The 17,915-nt window shown below is 49.7% G+C and overlaps 1 protein-coding gene across 1 annotated transcript; it reads right to left on the bottom strand.

The window, feature by feature from the left end:
- Positions 1–7,772: 7,772 nt before the first annotated feature.
- On the bottom strand, positions 7,773–12,702 carry UTP11 (UTP11 small subunit processome component). The gene is made up of 8 exons (XM_086626128.1): positions 12,640–12,702; positions 12,487–12,548; positions 11,971–12,073; positions 11,603–11,716; positions 10,795–10,888; positions 10,401–10,531; positions 8,690–8,800; positions 7,773–8,055 (listed from the first exon to the last, which is right to left on the bottom strand). The coding sequence occupies exons 1-8, from the start codon at positions 12,700–12,702 to the stop codon at positions 7,972–7,974; spliced, it is 762 nt and encodes a 253-aa protein (XP_086482254.1). The 3' UTR covers positions 7,773–7,971.
- Between the last annotated feature and the right edge of the window lie 5,213 nt (positions 12,703–17,915).

Genomic DNA, 17,915 nt, shown 5'->3' with positions numbered 1-17,915 from the left:
CAAAGCCGCAGGTCAGCAGTCTTTCTGGGACCGAACTGGGAAGCAGCTGCCCACCTCTCCTTGGAGTCAGCTAAAAGGTCACTTCAGCAAATCCACAATTTAAATAAAAGAAAGTGAATCCCAGAGAGAGCCATTTGAAAATGAAAGGCATCAAATGTGAAGATGGATGCAGTAGGGGTGGCAGAGGACCTGGAGAGCTCTGGCTTAGAGCACGAGTGTCTGCCCGGCCCAGGAGGGGATGGGTACCCGGGTGCTGCCGAGGGCACGCCGGCGAGCGCCTGCCCTGCAGGGATGGGGAGGAAGCCTCCATCCCCCTGTCCACGGGCCACAGAGCAGCCTGGGCCCCGGGACACCCTCCTGCCTTGCCCCACCAGTGCACTCGGGCTGCGGAACCTCGACCCTGCGGTCACGGGCCAGTATCACAGCCGGGCTGAAAGAGACGTCTCCAGAGAGGCTGCGAACGGAGCCCTGCTCTGGGAGAGAGCTGTGCGTTTGGGGCACTGGCCTGCTGCGGTCCCGAGCTTACCGAGGAGGAAGGCCAGCAGATTACTAAACAAACTGAGGCGATACTTCGATCGATAAAGGCGAGCAAAGCAGTCTGTGGTGTTATGTAATGCAGCTCTGTTGAAACAGTGCAGGAAAGTTGCCTTGTGCCAATAAATCAGGCAGCGGCCACGGAGGAGCAGATGTGAATCGCACCTTGCTTCATATGCCCTGCAGTGTTTTCACTTATTGTTCCAGTTTTAAAGATTAATGGCACTCAGAGATGAGTATTATCTACACTTGCATTTCATACTCGTTATCAGAAGGGCTTTTTTCAGCATAATTAGCACAGATCAAATTTTCCAAGTGGCTCGGCAGACTTGCTGCTCTACCTTGGCTGCCCAGGACCCCTGGGACATCCCACTGCTGCTGCTGGGCACGCTGGACCCTGACTGCCCGAGCGCCCTGACTCTATGCTGAGAGGAAAACCAGGGCTGGGGGCACCCAGGCGGGGTGCGGGGGAGCAGCCCCCCGACCCACGCTGCTGCCTCCCTCACTCCCTGCTCCAGGACACACATCCTCATCGGAGGGGCAACAAGGCAGGTCAGGGTGGTTAACGGCAAGTGGTCCCCTCTGCCGTGCAGACAAGCAGCCCAGCAGCGACGGCTCCCTGGGAAGGAGGCAGCAGCCCCGCCAGCGCTGGCTGCAGGGAGCCAGGCTGCCCGCACCCTGTGCCACCGTCCCCACCCAGGCAGCTGTGGCAGGCACACGGAGGGCCCTGCTCTGCCCGGCTGCAGCCCCACGGCCCCCGGGACCCCGCGGCTCCGTCTGGGAGCTGTGAATCCAGCCGTGGCAGAACTGGGGTGGGTGCAGCTCCACACTCTGCACCAGGACATCCCTGTGGGTCCTGGGGGATGAGCTGGTGGCACATCTTGCCTTGGGTCTGAGCAGGGTTTGTAGCCTTTAAACGTGGAGAGAGAAAGGTCGCTGCCATCTTCTCCGTCAAGCAGAGCTGCAACTGCTGCAGCCTGGAAGCAAGGCTTTCCTGGCTGGGGCTGCCAGGAGCCCCCACATTTTGACACAGCACCCCTGCAGAGCACAGAGCTGCAAGGAACTGACAGCCCCTCTGTCTTTAAAGGGAGGAGAAAAAGTTTTGGCTGTGGTGGGTGGACCAGGGGCAGGTGTTGGTGCTCACCCAGCTGCTGGCCTCATCAGCCCAGGCAGCAGAAGCCTTAAAGCCCCTGCGGTGGTTGCTGGCATGTAGGTCACTCTGAACTTCAGGCTTTTTGTTATTTGTGTGCTGGTGCATGACGGATTAGGGCATGGGGGATTTGATGCCTGGAGGAGTAACAGAGGTGAGTTCCTTGTCCTGGGAGCCTGGCCTGGCTGTGGGGCAAGAGGGTTGGGAGAGGGCAGAGGTGGCATGGGAGGGCTGGAGGAGGAGGTGGCTAGGGAAGAGAGGAGAAGCCTGCTGGCATCTTCCCCTGGGCTTATCTGGGACTACCAGCATGTGGTCAGGGTTGGTGCATGCTGTGTGTGCTGTGTCTTGCAGGCAGGTGTGAGATGCAGGGGTGCAGTGGGTGTGTGCTGTGTCTGCCCGCGCGTGGAGGTGCTGGTGGAGCATTGAGGGGAGCAGTAAGAGCGGCTGGGCTGCAGGGTGCTTGTGTGGGGCTGCTGCTGAGCCAAAGAAGCCCAGGGAGCACAGTGCTGAGCTCCCTGCTATGTACAATCAAGCCGTGATCGTTTCTATCATGAAGATAAACTGGCCATTGTTGCCAAAAATAAATGTTAGTGTTCCAAATCCACACTTCAATAGCACCAGCTCATTAGAGATGCATATCATTTGGCTCCAGTCCCACATCTTCCAGCTCGTTATAAATATGCAGTTGCTGCTGGCTCTACCCCAATCATCTCTGCAATCAGAGCTTTTAATTAGGTTAATTAAATTGTATCAAACCTCGCAGGGACGCAGTTCACTGATGCTGATGAGGCAGCCAAAACAGACCTTAACTCTAGCTCTAATGAAGGCCCTGCTGCCTGCTGCAGCTAATGACAATGCATAATAAATTAGAGCTTCCCTAGAAAGGTGCATCAGGGCTTGTGCTTCAGTAAATGATGATCTATATGCACTAACTTACTATTTCAGTCTTTAGGTCTGCCAAGCTAGGGACATCCTGGGAATATGTTCTCACTAAATAATGGGCTCCTACCTGCTCAAAGCAATGCTGTTCACCTTGGTTCTCTCAAGGTACTAAAAGTTTCGGGTATATAACTGTAGAGATGGCAAAGCAAATATTTGCTGCTTTCACCTTGCACAGTGCTTGGTCTGCTCTGGTGCCTGGTTTTCCCAACAGAGGCAGCAGCAGGTATTTATTTATTTCAAGCCCTCTGTAATTGAATTTGGGCAGGAACATCCTGTTTGGAGGGAAATGGGGGGCTGTGTCCAAGTGCGCAGCAGTGGGAATGGGAATGATACCCTGTGCCCAGGCTGTTCCTGGATGTCGGCAGCCCCTGTGCTGCTCCCAGCCAGGTGGGGAAAGGTCTGGATGGCCAAGGAGCCAGTGAATAAGAGGTTTAGGGCAGCTATGTTAAGTGGCAATTAGTCACTCCTGATTTACATCCAGCTCCTTCAACTCCCTGCTCTGAAGCTGCTTGGGCTCGAGTGGTGGAACTCCACTACCCTTTTCTCCTTGGTGCCCTTGGGCAAGTCACCTCAGCTGAACCTCCCTGTAAGGACACCAGGGTCTTAATCCGAGCCAGGGCAGCCAGTCCTGCCAGCTGGAGACACCTGAGATCCCATGCCTGGACCACCGTCCCGCTGGCGACCCCAGGACAGTAGCATATGGATGGCGACTGGGAGCTGCTGGGACTCTGGGCTGTCTGACTGCCAGGCTCACAGTGAGTGGACTCATGACACGTGGTACAGTGCCTACGGACACGGGCAGTGGGATGGGTGGGATCGAAGCCTCCCTGCTCTGCTCTGTTGAAAGAAAACAGTGAGGAGGGTCTGGGGTTTCTGAGTGTCCCTCCAGCTGCTGCAGACCTGGTAGTGGCTGCCCACGTGGGGCTCTAGGTCCTCCCCTGGCAGGTTGGCTTCTGGCTTTGTTGCCATGCCCCAGGGATGGGGCGAGAGATCCCACTGTGCTGGTCTCCAGTCTGGTTCAGGCTCAGAAAATGGGGCCTACAGGAGCCCACTCGTGAAGCCCAAGGGCTGGTGATGGTCTCCTGCTGGTGATATATTGTCACAGTTGCCTAGAGATAATTCTGCAAGCATGTTAATGTAGCCTGCTATTACCTTTTATAGACAGTCATTATCAATTGAGTTCTTCAGTTTGATCAAGGAATTACATGAAATTATTATATGGCACAATATTATTCTGAGTCACCTGAAATCTGAGCTGTGAATCTGTGGGGTATTTTGATATCTGTATCTTGCAAGCTTCAGGGAGACTTCTTGCTAAAGAACCTGTTGGTTCAGCCTTTGATACTATAATTATCACAAGCAGAAAATAGCTGTGGGCTGTTTCTCTCTGTCCTTCCCTATGAGGGCCCAGCTAGAGGATGGCAGATGACACCAATGTCTCGCTTCAAATCTTTGAATTTGTGGTTCTGTGGGCTGGGTGTTTTGTTCAGTTATAAGGTGTTGACTCTAAACAGACCCTTGCAGAAACATTTCGGTGCTTTAAGATGAGGAAACTAAGCTCAGGGCTTTGGAAGTCAAACCAAGAGCAAGGTCTGGCAGATGAACTGAGGGGAAGGGTTTGGCTGTTTGCAGCGTGCCCAGGAGGGAGCTGCTGGGTAGGTGACTGACCCCCAGGGACACCACTCTGCACCAGAGCTGTCTACTGCCATACAACCATGTCCTATAACCCTATTCACAAACCATGTTCTTTCATAAATATCTGTTAGAGATAGAAGCTTTTCCAGAACCTCCTGGGAAACATGATTTCCAGCCCAAGTTTGTTCCTGAGCCGTTCATACAGTTGTGTCTGTGCTGGCACTTTTCTCTGCCATAACTGTTTTCATGCTGTTTGCTGTCTGTAAGCTTTTTAAGGCACTTGTACAACCTTTATCTTGCTAGGCTGATGGAGCCAAGACACTACAGCTTAGAGGCTCTTTCATTTGTCCCATTATGAACTAATCTTTCTTGAATCTTGGTGATCTGCATATGATGTTCCAGGTGAGGTCTCATGACAGTCCTGTAAGATGCTTCCAGTATTGCCTCCCTGACATATTGGCTTTCTTCCTCTGGTAGCCTGAAGTCATTCTGTGATTGCACCCACAAATTTTGCCTTTTTTTATTAAATGTGGAATTAGCATTAAAAAGGATTTGTGCAGTACACACAGATAGCTGCTATATGAATAAGCACCTGATTTCCCTATTAAAGGTTAATTGTGAAGCTGAGAGGAGAGTCCAATGCTCTCCCTAAAACCCTCCTTGTCCTTGTTTATTGCCTCATATCTTCAATTGTTTTGGAGCATCATGTTGGATGTGGGACGGACAATGTTTTCAGATAGCTCCTGTCTAGTTTCTTTCAAGATGTGAAATGGGACTGGGGATCTTCCTGAGAAATGGCCAAAGAGAACCTGGGCAACATTTTTGCTCCCCAGCTTGCAAAAATATGTAGGCTTGTCTGCCAAGGAAAATCAAAACGGATTCTCTCTTCCAGCAGGCAGCCCATTCCTATTCATCTGTGCTGTAAGGAGCTGGGTCTTGGCACCAAAAGATGGTGTTTAACCTTTGATAACGTTTTCACCATTGACTGTCTGAATGTTTCTCTGGACACTGAGCCACAGTAATACTGTGAAACAACGATGGATGCTGGTCAGATAAAAATACTTTATTTGGTTTTGCTCTTTGAGATGGTGCAATTGTTTTGCTGGTAGCCCTTGGGAGCTCTGTAGGGCTGCAGGTGTGAGTCAGCGCTATCTGCTAAGGTGGAAGTTCAGCCATCAGCACCTACCAAAACCTTCAATGTTGCAGGCAGGACTAAGTGAAACATGTTTGTGCACGAGAGCTGGCATCTCCTTTCAGACTGTTGTGGCCGCAAGATGATAAACCACACCACAGCTGACTGCATTTGTACCCAGGCTTTTGTGGTCAGGGTTCAGCAAGAAGCCTGCTTGATGTAACACCACAGATGTAACAGTGCTCCTGGTTCCCTTTAAGGCCTTCATGGTTTCCCAGGCAAAAGTAACTCAGAACAGACACTGCTTTTGCTCCTCGTGTCCTGTACAGTGGACACGACACTCGTGTCTTCACTGAAAGCTTGTGGCTCCTGCATGCCAGCGGACAGGTGACAACTACCACGAGAATAAGTGGATGGCACTCAACCTATAATTTTCCATGGTGAGAGCACTGACCGCTCAAAGTCTCACAGCTACCTACTGCATCCCATAATATCTTGCTTCTTTACTGGGAGGAGATGGCTCTCTTCCAAGGATTAGGTCATTTGCACCCATTGCAACACTCGATCTACCAATGGGATCGGAGGTGGACCAGGCCTTTCGAGCATCAGGCTAATTAGCTGTTCTTGTTCAGGTCGTTACTTTTCAGCTCCTGCCAGGCAGTAATTCCTTCAGTGTCTTCCAATGGAATCGCTGGTTTTCCTTCCCATCCTTTTCAGTAACTGTCTCGATGCAGGTAAAATTAACCAGCGATAAGGATCAAATATTCATCTCAACCTCGGGGAGATTTCACTTCAGAGATGCCCAGCCAGCGTAGTGGGGAACTTGATGTACACTTTGGAAACAACTAAAAGGTCCCCAAAAACACAGGTGAAACTGACAGTTTTCTTCATCTAGCTTGCTTTTCATTTCTTGCTTCTTGCATTTCTCTAAACGTTGCCAACTTAAGCTCTCAGAACCAGTGAATTACGCTTACAAAATCTTCCGGTTCTGCGCGAAACGTTCCCGAAAGCAGCGGAGCCTGGAACCGGCCCCCGGCCCCCCCACCCCCCCGGCCCGGTCCCGGCCCGCCGCGGCGCGCTGCTGCCCCCTGCCGGCCGGGCCCGCCCGCGGCCTCCCGCACGACCGGCGGTCCCGCCGCCGCTTCTCGCCGTTTCTGCCAGCGGCGAGGAACGAACTTCCACGGGAAAAACCGTCGCAACTTTCAGTCGTGCGTGTGTTTTCCTGTGAGGAACGAAAAGGAGGAACTTTCTGCCGCGCGTCCCTCCCGGTCGCCCGGTGGCGGGTGTCTGTGTCGCGCTGTAACATCACGGCAAAGCTTCACAGCCGCACGCGAGCATCCCGCGGCTTCTCAGAGCAAAGCACAGCACCTCCCTTCAGCCTTCCCAGAAAAACATTCACGCCACGATGGTTGCTAACTTGGGACTCTTTGCGTTGGCAGAAACAACGTCTGAAGCTGAATTTTAGCACATAGAAAAGCTGTGTTCATCCAAGAGAAGCCAGGAGAACTCCCAGAGTGGGAAGAGCTCGAGAGGAGCATCTTTTTTATTTTTTTTCCACGATCTTGCATGGGCATGTGCTGCTTATTGGCAGACACAGCTCAAGTGAGAGATAAGACAAGGAATGTTTACGCCCAGGCTCTCTTAACTTGCCTCAACCGCTCCGGGACACTCACGGATGTGTCTTCATTGTTCTCACCTGAAACCCCCTTCCAACTACCCATGCTGCAACAAGCACAATATAAACAAAGAGGACAAACCTTTGTCCCACAGTCGGCTTCTGTATCGTCCGTCTGTCCTTACACATGAATTTCAGAATTGCCTCTTGTTGATACTTGGTAGGCAATACTGGAAACTCGGCGTGGCACCGGCACCACCCCGTTGTATGGGAGAAGATGGAATAAGCACAAACAGCTTCTCGGCTATGGAAATTATTCATAAAGGTCGAGTTTTCCTTCCTTTCTGTACAGTGGAAGAAACAATTCCCACTTCTAGCACCGTTCCAGAAGAGTCTGGCTAATATGATGTCTGAATTGAGCAATGTGCCCTTAGCAATGCCTTTCAACTCTTCAAGTTAAATACCTTCTGCAGATAAATCAGAATGGGAAAATTAAGGAGGGATTTGGGGTGGGGGAGTGATTAGCAAGACCGTAATTCAACTTTTAACCAGTTTGAAAAGATAGTTAAAAAAGGAGACCTAAAATCTCTTATGGTTTTGGATGCGTCATGGTCACTGGCCAGAGCTGAAAGTAAGGACCCCAGAGCACCTTTTCTGTGCAACCCATCTCCCAGCCTCTTAATCTTGACCTTGACTTTTCAAGAATTGTTTACGGTGCGCATTACCAGGACATTCAGGCATCTCTTGTGGCTTCCCACTGTAAATACCAAGAGAACAAACTCTCTGATTTATTAATTAATTAGATACGATATATTTATGGGCACTTCAGACCCACAGTAATTTGTTTTAACAAAGTGCTAGACCGCAGTGAAAAACAAACTGATAGAGCGTATCGGTCTTTCTTCATAAGGAGAATCCTCTTCCTTTCTAAGCAAAGATGGTAACAATTATTTAATGGAACAGTTAACGTTTCCGCTGAAATTTGAATTTGTAAATAGCTGGACCAGTTGTTGTCTCTTTCTTCACCTTTACTTTATGAGTTTTGTCCTGGGGGGGGAAAAAAAAAAACAAACAAGAAAAAATATTTGCTGGAATGTAAGAAGGCAAAAAAAAAAAAGACCCACCCTCATATAAATAAGAAAGTCTCTGTCTGTGACTGACAAGGCATTAGTGAAAAACGGTCGCTTTCCACTGTTTAGGTGGGAATGATATTCCCATCTGCTCTTTCTGCCTTTAGGCTGTCAGGCACAACTTGTTTTGGTTTTGCAAGCACCAGTGAATGGTGAGTCACATTGAGACAAATAATTTTTTGGTCACTGGGATTTTTAAGACCTTCTCATAACCTACAGAAATGGTTCCTTGCCTCTGATACTTGCAAGTACTAATTTAGTACTTGAGAGGTGGCAACAGTATTTTAGAAAAGACTCGTGAGCACCGTTTCGAAGTGGAGTCTTTGTCCTTGCTGACACAGTAAGAGCTGTACTAGCAGCTATGGTTTACTAGCATGGCATAACCGAATCCTTCATCTCCTCACTTTTTCCATACTAAAAGAGGATTACTTATTTTTAGGAGTTACCTGGAAGCGTCAGTATAAAATCAGAGTGAAGAAACGCATACATACAAAGCTAGACCTAATGACCTTAATAAAACAGATTCAAGGAACCAGAACCGAATATCTCACCAAAAGATCTTTACGTGTCTGGATTTTCTGTGCAACAACAAACATGGCCTTTTCTCTTTCAATGCGCTGCTTCAGGAGGTCGTACTGATTCTTCCTTTGCTGGGCTAATTTCTGGGAGAAGGGAAAAAAAAATAATAAAAGAAGCATTTTTAAGACAGAGAGGAACGAGAGACTATGGTCTCTAACTGACCTGTTCTGAGGCACTTGGGCCTCATAAAGATTTTTTTTTAATCATGATTGTATTAAAGAATGCTGCCTCAATTCTGTGGCTAAATTCCAGAGAACCATTTTAAGATCTTGACTCTCATACTAGAGGTTTTCTAGGCAGCACTTAATTCTTTGTGCTTGTTTTAATCTCCTAAATCCAAACCCAAAAAATCAAACCTCTTCTAACCTAGTGTAGATGCTGTGCAACCTTGTTCAGTAAGTGGCCTGATTTTCATTTTTCTCAATCCTCTGAATTTCAACGTTGAGTGCAAGAGAACATTTAACTCCCTAATGAAAACCCAGTTTATTGGGGGGGCAGGGAGAAGGAAGAAGGGAAAAAAAAAGACCAGAGAATTCCTGAAGTGCTTAGAAATTGCACAGAGGCCTCCCAAAATGCAACTTGTTTGGTCATGTTTACCTACTAAGAGTGGATGGCTTTCCCAGCACAAAAATGGTACTACTGCAGGTGTGATTTAACTAATTAAATTAAGGAGAACAGATCCCAACATGCTTAAACGATGACTCAGACATTTAGATGAGAAAACTCGTCAGTCTACAACTTGTCCAACTGCTTTACTGACAAGCCAAACTGCGAAAGCTGGCAAGAAGAAAGGGACCACAGAGTGTTTGTTATCTGACATCTGATTCAGAAAACAACAGGTTACAAATTTACCAATCGGCAATTTTAGAAAACTTTATTTTTACCTTACACATACCAGCTCAAGCTTACAGGGCTGCCCAATATATCTAAACTAATCAAGCAGTATTCACGGCGTTAAAGCCAGAAGTGCTGTGATATTAAAACATCAGAATCAAAGCTGATTGCGTAAACAATTCATCCTGAAGGATCATGAAACACTTTAAAGGAGGAAAGCCAGGAAGTGAGACTACAGCTTAAATGACTTTAAGAAGGAAAGGACGGAGACAAATCCTGAATCTCAAGGCACTTCAGGCTCAGAACCTAACAGAAAAATACCATGAGATCAGGAACCCAACAACAGATACATTTATGTTGGCATAAGCTTCTGCACATTACTATTCAGGGGTGCAAGGGTTTTGGGGAGGTGTGAGGGGAAACTTACCAGGGGATGCTGCAAAAATCACACATAAACTGCAGCAATCTAACGAACAGATAGTCCCATAGGTGTATGTCATGTAATGGAGGAGAAATAAAACAATTTTGCCAAGGAAACTGCCTAACTGGATCTATACCATTCCTTTCTGGCCCACACATCACAGCTTTTGATTTATAATCCACAGCAGACTGGGATACAACTGAACAAGTTCTCCATGTTGGTCCAGGAGAAGATTTGACTGCAGGTTCCAAACGCTTGATGGTTAACTGACATCCACTACAGCCTTGTGTCACCAACAAAAATTCTTAGCTGACAGAACAACTTTGTTCTCCTCTGCAACGGTCCAATGAATCCTCTTTATCGCTTATTATGTAAAAGATGTAAAATGTTAAGAAAACCATAATACCAGCAGTGGCAATAAATACTACCTTTAAGTGGGCAGGATCAGTAGCTCCTTTCAGCGTCTCTTTCTGCAGTGTTGCAATGGTCGGTCGGTTGTACACTCTACCTACAAGCTCTGGAACAGTATCCAGATGAGTTGCAATATCAAACTCCTGAACTATAAATAAAAAGAAATTTAGGAATAAACTCACATGTTCTTGGACTAATGCTCAACAAACCTTCCAAACGTGTAGTTTAAATACAGTCAGCGATGGAAGCCCCAGCAACACAGCTCCTGCAGAACTGAGGTCTTATCTAGTAATTAAAAGAGATTTCTAGAGTGCCTGAATTATTTTTCCGGAACAAAAAATCTTTTTTTATGATAACAGCATGATATGTTTACGATAACAAGTTTTCTGATAAAACCTGTTTAAATCTGACCTTCTTTTTTGGTATCAAAGAAGAACACGTGCTTGTTGGGCTTCTTCCCCGCAGCATCCAGCAGATGGAGCTCCGACTTCAGCCTCTCGATTTTCTGAGGGAAAGAAAAGCTGATGCGTTTTGCCAAACATTCGCAACAAGGTAAATAATGTCTCCTTGAAGTAATTCCTGTTTGTTTCTCAAGCATCTGAACTCTTGCTTCCTTTCTAATATTTGAAAATATATCTAGTCTATATTTCTGTCAGGTCTTCATAACCTTTTCGAGTGGAGGTTAACAGTAATTTCAGGTATTACACAGCCAAACACGTACAAATCGATTTTCGGAACAGTAAGTTATCTGTATAGCAGACAAAGTAGGAATGATTACCATGAAATCACTAGCACAAGTATGAAGGAAAATTCAAAGCTGACACTTTTTCATTTTTTATCTGCAGTGACATCAGAGCATTGAACGTTTTCAGAAGTGGGTCATATTTCTGCTGCCTGCCTGCCTACCATATTCAAACAACCACTTCAGAAACAACAATCCTCAATTCTTTCTAAATGTGAGAAGCACGAGTACATGTTTAATGTCTGAAATTTACATAAGAAATTGCCATGTTCTATAATAATGCACAGCATAGTTTTCATTATTCAGTATACCCTTAGGTTCTATACACAAAGCTCCAGTGACATTTTAGGAATCATTTCCAGTATTACACAAATCAGATTTCACTGAGCATAAACACAACAGCCAACAACAACAAAAAAACACATTAAAAAGAACAATACTGAGCAAACTGGAAAACATTAAATAGTGAAGTATTACCTTGGCTTCTGCCACTCTTTTCATTTCCACATATTTGATATCCTGTGTCCTCATCAATTTCACCTGTTCGGGGGTCACTTCATCCTTTGGCTGCTTTATTACATGAACTCCATCCTAAAACCAGATGGAACACAGCACGTACAGACAGACATTCTGGCTATACTGTACCACGGGTACTAATAGTAAAAGCAAAACAAACCTTTTGTCCTTTGCTTCTCATTTCCTTCAAAGCCTTCCATAGGCATCAAACCAAGACTGCTAATTTATTTACTAATTCATAAATTAAAACCAAAACAAGGTAGAAAGAAACCCCCGATGTTACTTAAAGCAAGAGTGTAACCCTGCTTGAAGGTAATTTAGATTCTCACCTGGAGCTCTGCACGTATCATTTTAAAGTAGAACTCATCAGGATTCTTGTCCAGAGCTTTCTTCTGAAGTGCTCTGAGTGCATTCTGTTTCTTGTGATAGTCACTGGGGAAAAAGACAAACAGCAGACGCTGTTCAGCAGTTTCTCCATGTTCACAGTCCCTGACGAGATGCTGCGTCCTTCGTGATGCTCAGAGCTCTGGGACAGCGGACAGGGCTCCACACGCGGAGCTGGGCACCAACCAACGACTCCAGCGCCACAGTTTATTCCTTAACAAAGCACCGAACGGCGTCCGACAGCGAGCGCCGGGAACGCCGCCACCCGCCGCGCAGAGCCCACCGCGCCGCTCAGGGCGCCCCGATCTCCTGCAGAACCGGCCCCTGACGGCGGGAGATGACGCTTACAAATTCCGTGCTGACCACAGCGACGGCCGCTTCGGGAGGCCCTCGCCCTCCGCGCCCCCCCCCGGGCTCACGCACAGGGATATCGAACCGCCCGCCGCGCCCGCCCGACTCACTCGGCGCGGAGCCGGTAGTCCTTCTTCTTCTCCAGCAGCCCCAGCCTCTGCCGCCAGCCGGGCTAGGAGGAAAGGCACGATCAGCACCCGCGGCAGGGCCCGCCGGGGCGGCAGAGCCCGCCGGGGCGGCAGGGCCCGGCGCCGCGCACCCACCTGTGCCCGCTCGCGGTGCGGGCGCTGCCGCGACTTGGCGGCTTTCCGGAAGGCGGCGGACATGGCGGCGGCCTCCGATCGCCTGACTCGGGCCTCGACCCTCCCGCCGCGCCGCGGGGCCCCCGCTCCGCCCCGCCCGGTGCCGCCGCCGCACGGTGACCACGCGCTGCGCCCGGGGCGGAAAGGGCGGGGCCTCGGGGTTAGAGGTCGCGCGCGAGGCTCGCCGGGCGACAGCGCCGTCTCCATGGCGACGGCCGGGCCCCGCCACCGCCCCCCCCGCGGCGGGAGGCCGAGCGCAGCCGCGTTAAGAGGCGGCCGTGCTGAACCGGCCTCCCCCGGGGCGGGGGTGTCTCTGCCGGCGCACGGGCCCGAGGGTCTGCCCGGAGCCGGGGCCCCTGCGGCCCTTCTCGGCCGAGCGCCACGGGCCTGCGGGTGGCTGGGGTTACGGTGGGAAGGATCCCCGCCGCCGCCGGGGCTCCGGAGCTCTGGCTCGCCCTGCGCGGGGCTTGTCTGCGCCCTCCCGGGGCGCGCGGTCCGGCTCCGAACCGCAGCCTCGGCGGCCGGTACGGCGCGTTTCGGCCGCGGGGCTCGTTCCGGGGCTGCGCGGCGGAGCCGCAGGGCCGGCGGCGGGGAGCGCTCTGCGGGGCTGCCCGGCGCCGGCAGCCGAAGCTGAGAGTCCCTGCGGGGCGGGAGCTGATGCGTTTCTCCGCTGCCCGTTCGGAGACAGAAGCGCCCGCCGCCGCCTGGCTTTCCCGGAGCCCGCCGCCGCGTCCGGCGGGCAGCCCCGCGCCGAGCCGAGTAGCGGGGAAGCGCGGGGCGGGCGGGCTCCGCAGCGGCGGCGCTCCGGGATGGCCGCTCGGAAGCGGACGGGGAGGCGAAGGGCTCAGCGCCGGGCCGGCTGCCTCCGGAGGGGGTCCGCCGCGCGGGGAGCGTCCCGCGGGGGCCGGAGACAGACCGGGGCCGGCGGGGTAACACCCTCCCGGGCAGCGCTTGTGCGGGGCGGGCCCCGGGCGGCTGAGCCCGCCCCGGGCCGGGCGGGGCCAGGCTCCGCGCCGTGGGGCTGGGGAGCGGTGTGAGCCGCGCCGAGCCGGGCCGGGCCATCGCCGGGGCGAGCCGCGAGCGGGGGCGCGGCCCCGGGACGCCGACCAGGTGGGTCGGGACAGGCCGGGCCGGGAAGTGTCGAGCGGCAGCGCTGCCGCCCGCTCGGGCTCCCGCAGCCCCGGGCGGGTCGGGGTGGTCGCGGGTCGGCGGCGGCGGGGGTTGCCCCGGGGCGCAGCGGACCGGGGGAGCGGCGAGGGGGGGTGGAAGGGGAAGGTGCCTCCGCGGCGGGTGTGCCCGGCGCTGTCCGGGCACGGGGCATCCCGCCGGGACCCCGGCTGGGTTCGTTTTGTCGGTACCCGGGATGTAGGTCGCTCGGAGAGCTCCGCTTCGGTTTGTTCGAGGAAGCACAGCTTACACTGTGTTCTAAACGGGAAAAAAAAAAAAAAATCATTCGGCTGTGTCTCTTTCCCAGACTGTGAAGTCGCAATGCTTAAGCTGTATTTTATTAAGAAACCTCTGAAACTTTACCCAACAAATAAACTCGAAAGTAAACTTAAACCAAATGCTCAAATGTAGTATAGAGAAATTTTCAACACATCCTAAATGGTTTGTGGGTTTCCAGAGAATCCCAGGGTAGGTATGGGGAAAGGCTGCTCCAAGCCTTGTGCGCGTGTGTGTGTGAAACAAAGACTCAGAAGTCGCAATTTGAATCTTGCTATTAAAAAATAGCTCAGCATCTTTTCAAAATGTTTTTTTTTCTTTTACTGAACACAGTTTTGTTTCAGACTGATACGTTTTCTTACAGGTAATGTTTTCTTTTTTGGTTTCCAGTTTTGTTGGTATTTTGTACTTGTGGTTACGTTAATCACTTTGACTCTTTCATGAGAATTCATGGAAATGGTGGATATATTTTATAGTTAGCCTGGGTGAAGCACATGTTAGTAGGAAATACTCTCCACTGACTCAAAGCTCAAATGGCATGATGGTGATTACTTATCTTCCCAGTGCAGGCTTTGATACTGAGGTGTCTATACTTAGATGTGAATTTAATACATTAGCTGTTTCCCACTTTGGGGAAGAAAATCTTTCCAAAGTGAAAAACCTGTTACAGGAGCACAGCGAAGGTCACCCTAGACCAGGCCGAAGGTCTGAGGAACACAGTACTCTGGTGACAGCACAGACCAGTACTGAACAGCTAGGGAAGAGTGCGGGGGATTCCTTTGACTTTTCTGACTCCTCTACCAAGCATGAGAAATCTGTGGCTCTTCTAGCCGCTATGGATGTGCGCTTGTCAAATACTCCTTTGCTGTTAATTTTCGAGAAGCGTTTTCCTGCATGTTTCCTTAAGAGTCTCTCATATTTAAGTATCTGCCTTTGGCATGAGTAATATTTATCTGGTATTCACAAAGATGTTGAAGCTGCCTTATTTCCCTAATTTGCTTTGTCAAAATGTGGTTTAACTTCCTCATAGGCATGACAGCAGGAAAGGGGAAGTCTGGCATTTCTCCTGCCTTATTTCTGTGCCGTTTTCTTTCCTTTTCCTAGGATGGAGATCGTATGGTTCCCTTGCTGGCCACTTCCTTAGAGGCACAGAGTTGTGAGCGGTAGTTTAATTCTTACCCAGTTAGGTCTGTAATTTTGTATGCTTTTAAGACTGGTGGCATAGCACAGGAAGCAAAAACATAGACAATATACTTAGTTGTGGGCACTAATTATAGTGGGTGCTCTACAGCAAAAAAGTATGTTTTGGAATAAGAACTCCTTAAACCTGTACAGAGGGAGTGGTGTGGACACACTGAAGGCAGGGCAGTGTTTGGAAATATCCAGAATTCCCTAGCAGGAAGCCCTGTGAACAGATTCGTGGGCTCAGCTTCTGGGGCACCACCATGTCTCCATGTTGGATGTTTTTGAGCTGCCTCTCGGGGGAAAATCTGTGCATCTCCTTTGCCTGCAGAATAGCACCCGCAGAACTGAGCAGCGACTAGCGTGCTGAAGGTCAGGCTGGTTCCTTGGTCTTTGGGAGGATGGTAGGTCGCTGCCATTCCCTCTGCAGGATTTGCAGCCATCTGCAGCACGTTGGCTGTCAGCTCTGCTTCCTGTTTACACTGCAGTTCGTTTTAGAGCGGACTCTGGAATGGCCACGCTGCCTCAGTGGCAGCTGAGTGGCTCAGCTCTCCTGGATCATCATGAGGAAGGAAGGCAGGAGTCTCTTTCCTGGCCCGTGTCATTGTGGTTACCCTGATGGCACATGTTTTGTTTTTTTTTATCTGTAGAGCACCTGCCTGTGTGGCTACAGGCAGTGTTCACTGGTCAATAGATTTCTGAGAGGTATGAGCTCAGTGATGTTCTTGTGGGGTTTGGGTCTAGCAGCTTTAAGACAGATGCTTAACTGATGGAGCCAGGAAAAACTTCTCTGTGGGCAGGTTACTGAAATTCCCAGTGCACCAACTTTGGAAACACTTGGTTCTGTTCACAGCCAGGACTCGCTTGCTCTATGAGGTAAGATGCTTTCTACTGTGTTCTTAATTGCAACTGAGCTGATGCTGTTACATGGCCTGCTGTTTTTTGAAATGCCAGCAGGAAAACTGGATAAATTGATTACTCTTAACGCTCAAGCGATTCCCACCCCCTCTCCCTGGAAAGGGACTTTTGTGGTAATCATAGCACTGATAACACAAGATTTTCATGGTGGCCTGCTGGGGTCCTTGTACAGTCTGTGGGATTTTCACTGTCCTTAGCCTGCATGAGGTCATGCTTGAAGAGCCCTAATGGCAGCAGTAGCCTTGAGAGAGTCACACATGGGTGTGAACCTTTTTGCCTCTGCCGCACCTTTCGTGTGAGAAAGTCTCCATAGACAAAGAAGGTGTTTACGGAAAACTGGGGACTGACGGGCTGGCTGGTCGGAATAAGAGCCAAACTTTTTAACTGGACAAACAACTTCATAATTTCTTGTAATTGCTCGAGTAAGGAAACCATTTCTCCTCTGGTGTTCAGTATCCCTGGTCGACATCTGCAGTTCCTGGATTGCCCGTGCCCACCATGGAGTACCCAGCTCCGTCTGGCAGGAAGGTGGTGCGGATCACATTTGCAGTTTTGCTCAGCGTTCAACTCCAGAGCGCGAGCTGCTACACCTCATTCCTTAGGGAACTTCGCGTGTATTTCAGCAGAAATAGTCAATTTCAATGACCAAACTGCAAAAATTCAGAGAGAGCTTAGCAATGTTTTGCCTGGTGATGTTGTGAAAACAAATGTAAATGTTTTACTCCATTTAAAAAAAAAAGACAGCTATAACATTAGACACCAGCTGCATCTAGGAAAGGGAAAAGACCAGTTGTTAGGGGGCAGAGAAACTTTACCAGTATTATTTATCTTCAGATTACGACCAAGGCTTTAGGATCACTTTTAAAGGATAAGACATCAGGCTGAGAGTTGGCAAGCAAAGGGGTTCAGCTGCACGTGCTCTGTTGGTTTCAGTGGGACTGGGGTCCCGCAGCCAGACCTGGCAGCTCCGTGAAGCTGCTGCAGCCTTCTCCGTTCTGCCGTCGTTCGATGAAGAGGAGGTGGCGTTCCCATGAGGCTGATATGTCGTTACTAGACTTTGTCCATTAAGAAGGAGTGGGTCTGTAGCTACAGTTGGAAAGAAAAATGCTCCATTCTGCAGAGATGTAGTTGCTGAGAAAAGTCCTCGGCCTTTGTTTCTTCTCTTCCTTCCATTTTGCACTGGTTTTGCCAGGTGTAAAATACAATTGTCAGCAGTTTGCAGGGAGGGGGAGTGACAGTTTTCCGGTTGAAGAAAATATCAAGAGTCTGATTGTGAAAGGAAAGGGGAAATTGAAGAATGCCACATGGCTTCCACCTTCCTGTATTTCATCCTAGCAGAATTGCCTCTGCTGAGTGACTCACTTTGTGTCTGTTGGTATTTACTAAATGGAGAACAGTTTCAACAAATGATTCTGCCCTTACTCAACAGGAGCCCACTGAGAGGATAATATTACTCTGGGAGGAATCAGAAAGACATGTCCATTAGGGCTAAGTTAATAGTTAATTAATAGTTATTCAGAAATGTGTTAACATAGACTCCAAATAGCAACGGAATAAAAATCCTGAAATTTATGTTGTTCTTAATGCAGTCTCGCTTTGGCTTTATTTGGCCTGTGGTCATCTGACTGTTAACATTAATTCATATCACTTTTTATTTGCCTCTGAATATATTAGTGCAGATTGTCCTAGGCTTG

Source organism: Tauraco erythrolophus, chromosome 24, assembly GCF_009769465.1.
Source record: "Tauraco erythrolophus isolate bTauEry1 chromosome 24, bTauEry1.pri, whole genome shotgun sequence".
Lineage (NCBI taxonomy): Eukaryota > Metazoa > Chordata > Aves > Musophagiformes > Musophagidae > Tauraco > Tauraco erythrolophus.
Note: the sequence above shows the minus strand (reverse complement) of the source record. Positions and strands in the feature narration are given on the sequence as shown.

Bases quoted from the DNA above. Each gene is read 5' to 3' on its own strand.
- UTP11 (XM_086626128.1), bottom strand. From the start codon at position 12,702: ATGTCCGCCGCCTTCCGGAAAGCCGCCAAGTCGCGGCAGCGCCCGCAC. The intron at 12,074-12,486 runs GTGAGTCGGGCG...CTTTTTCCCCAG, and splicing joins GACTACCGGCTCCGCGCCGA to TGACTATCACAAGAAACAGA. The intron at 10,532-10,794 runs GTCAGATTTAAA...TTTTATTTATAG, and splicing joins CTTTGATACCAAAAAAGAAG to TTCAGGAGTTTGATATTGCA.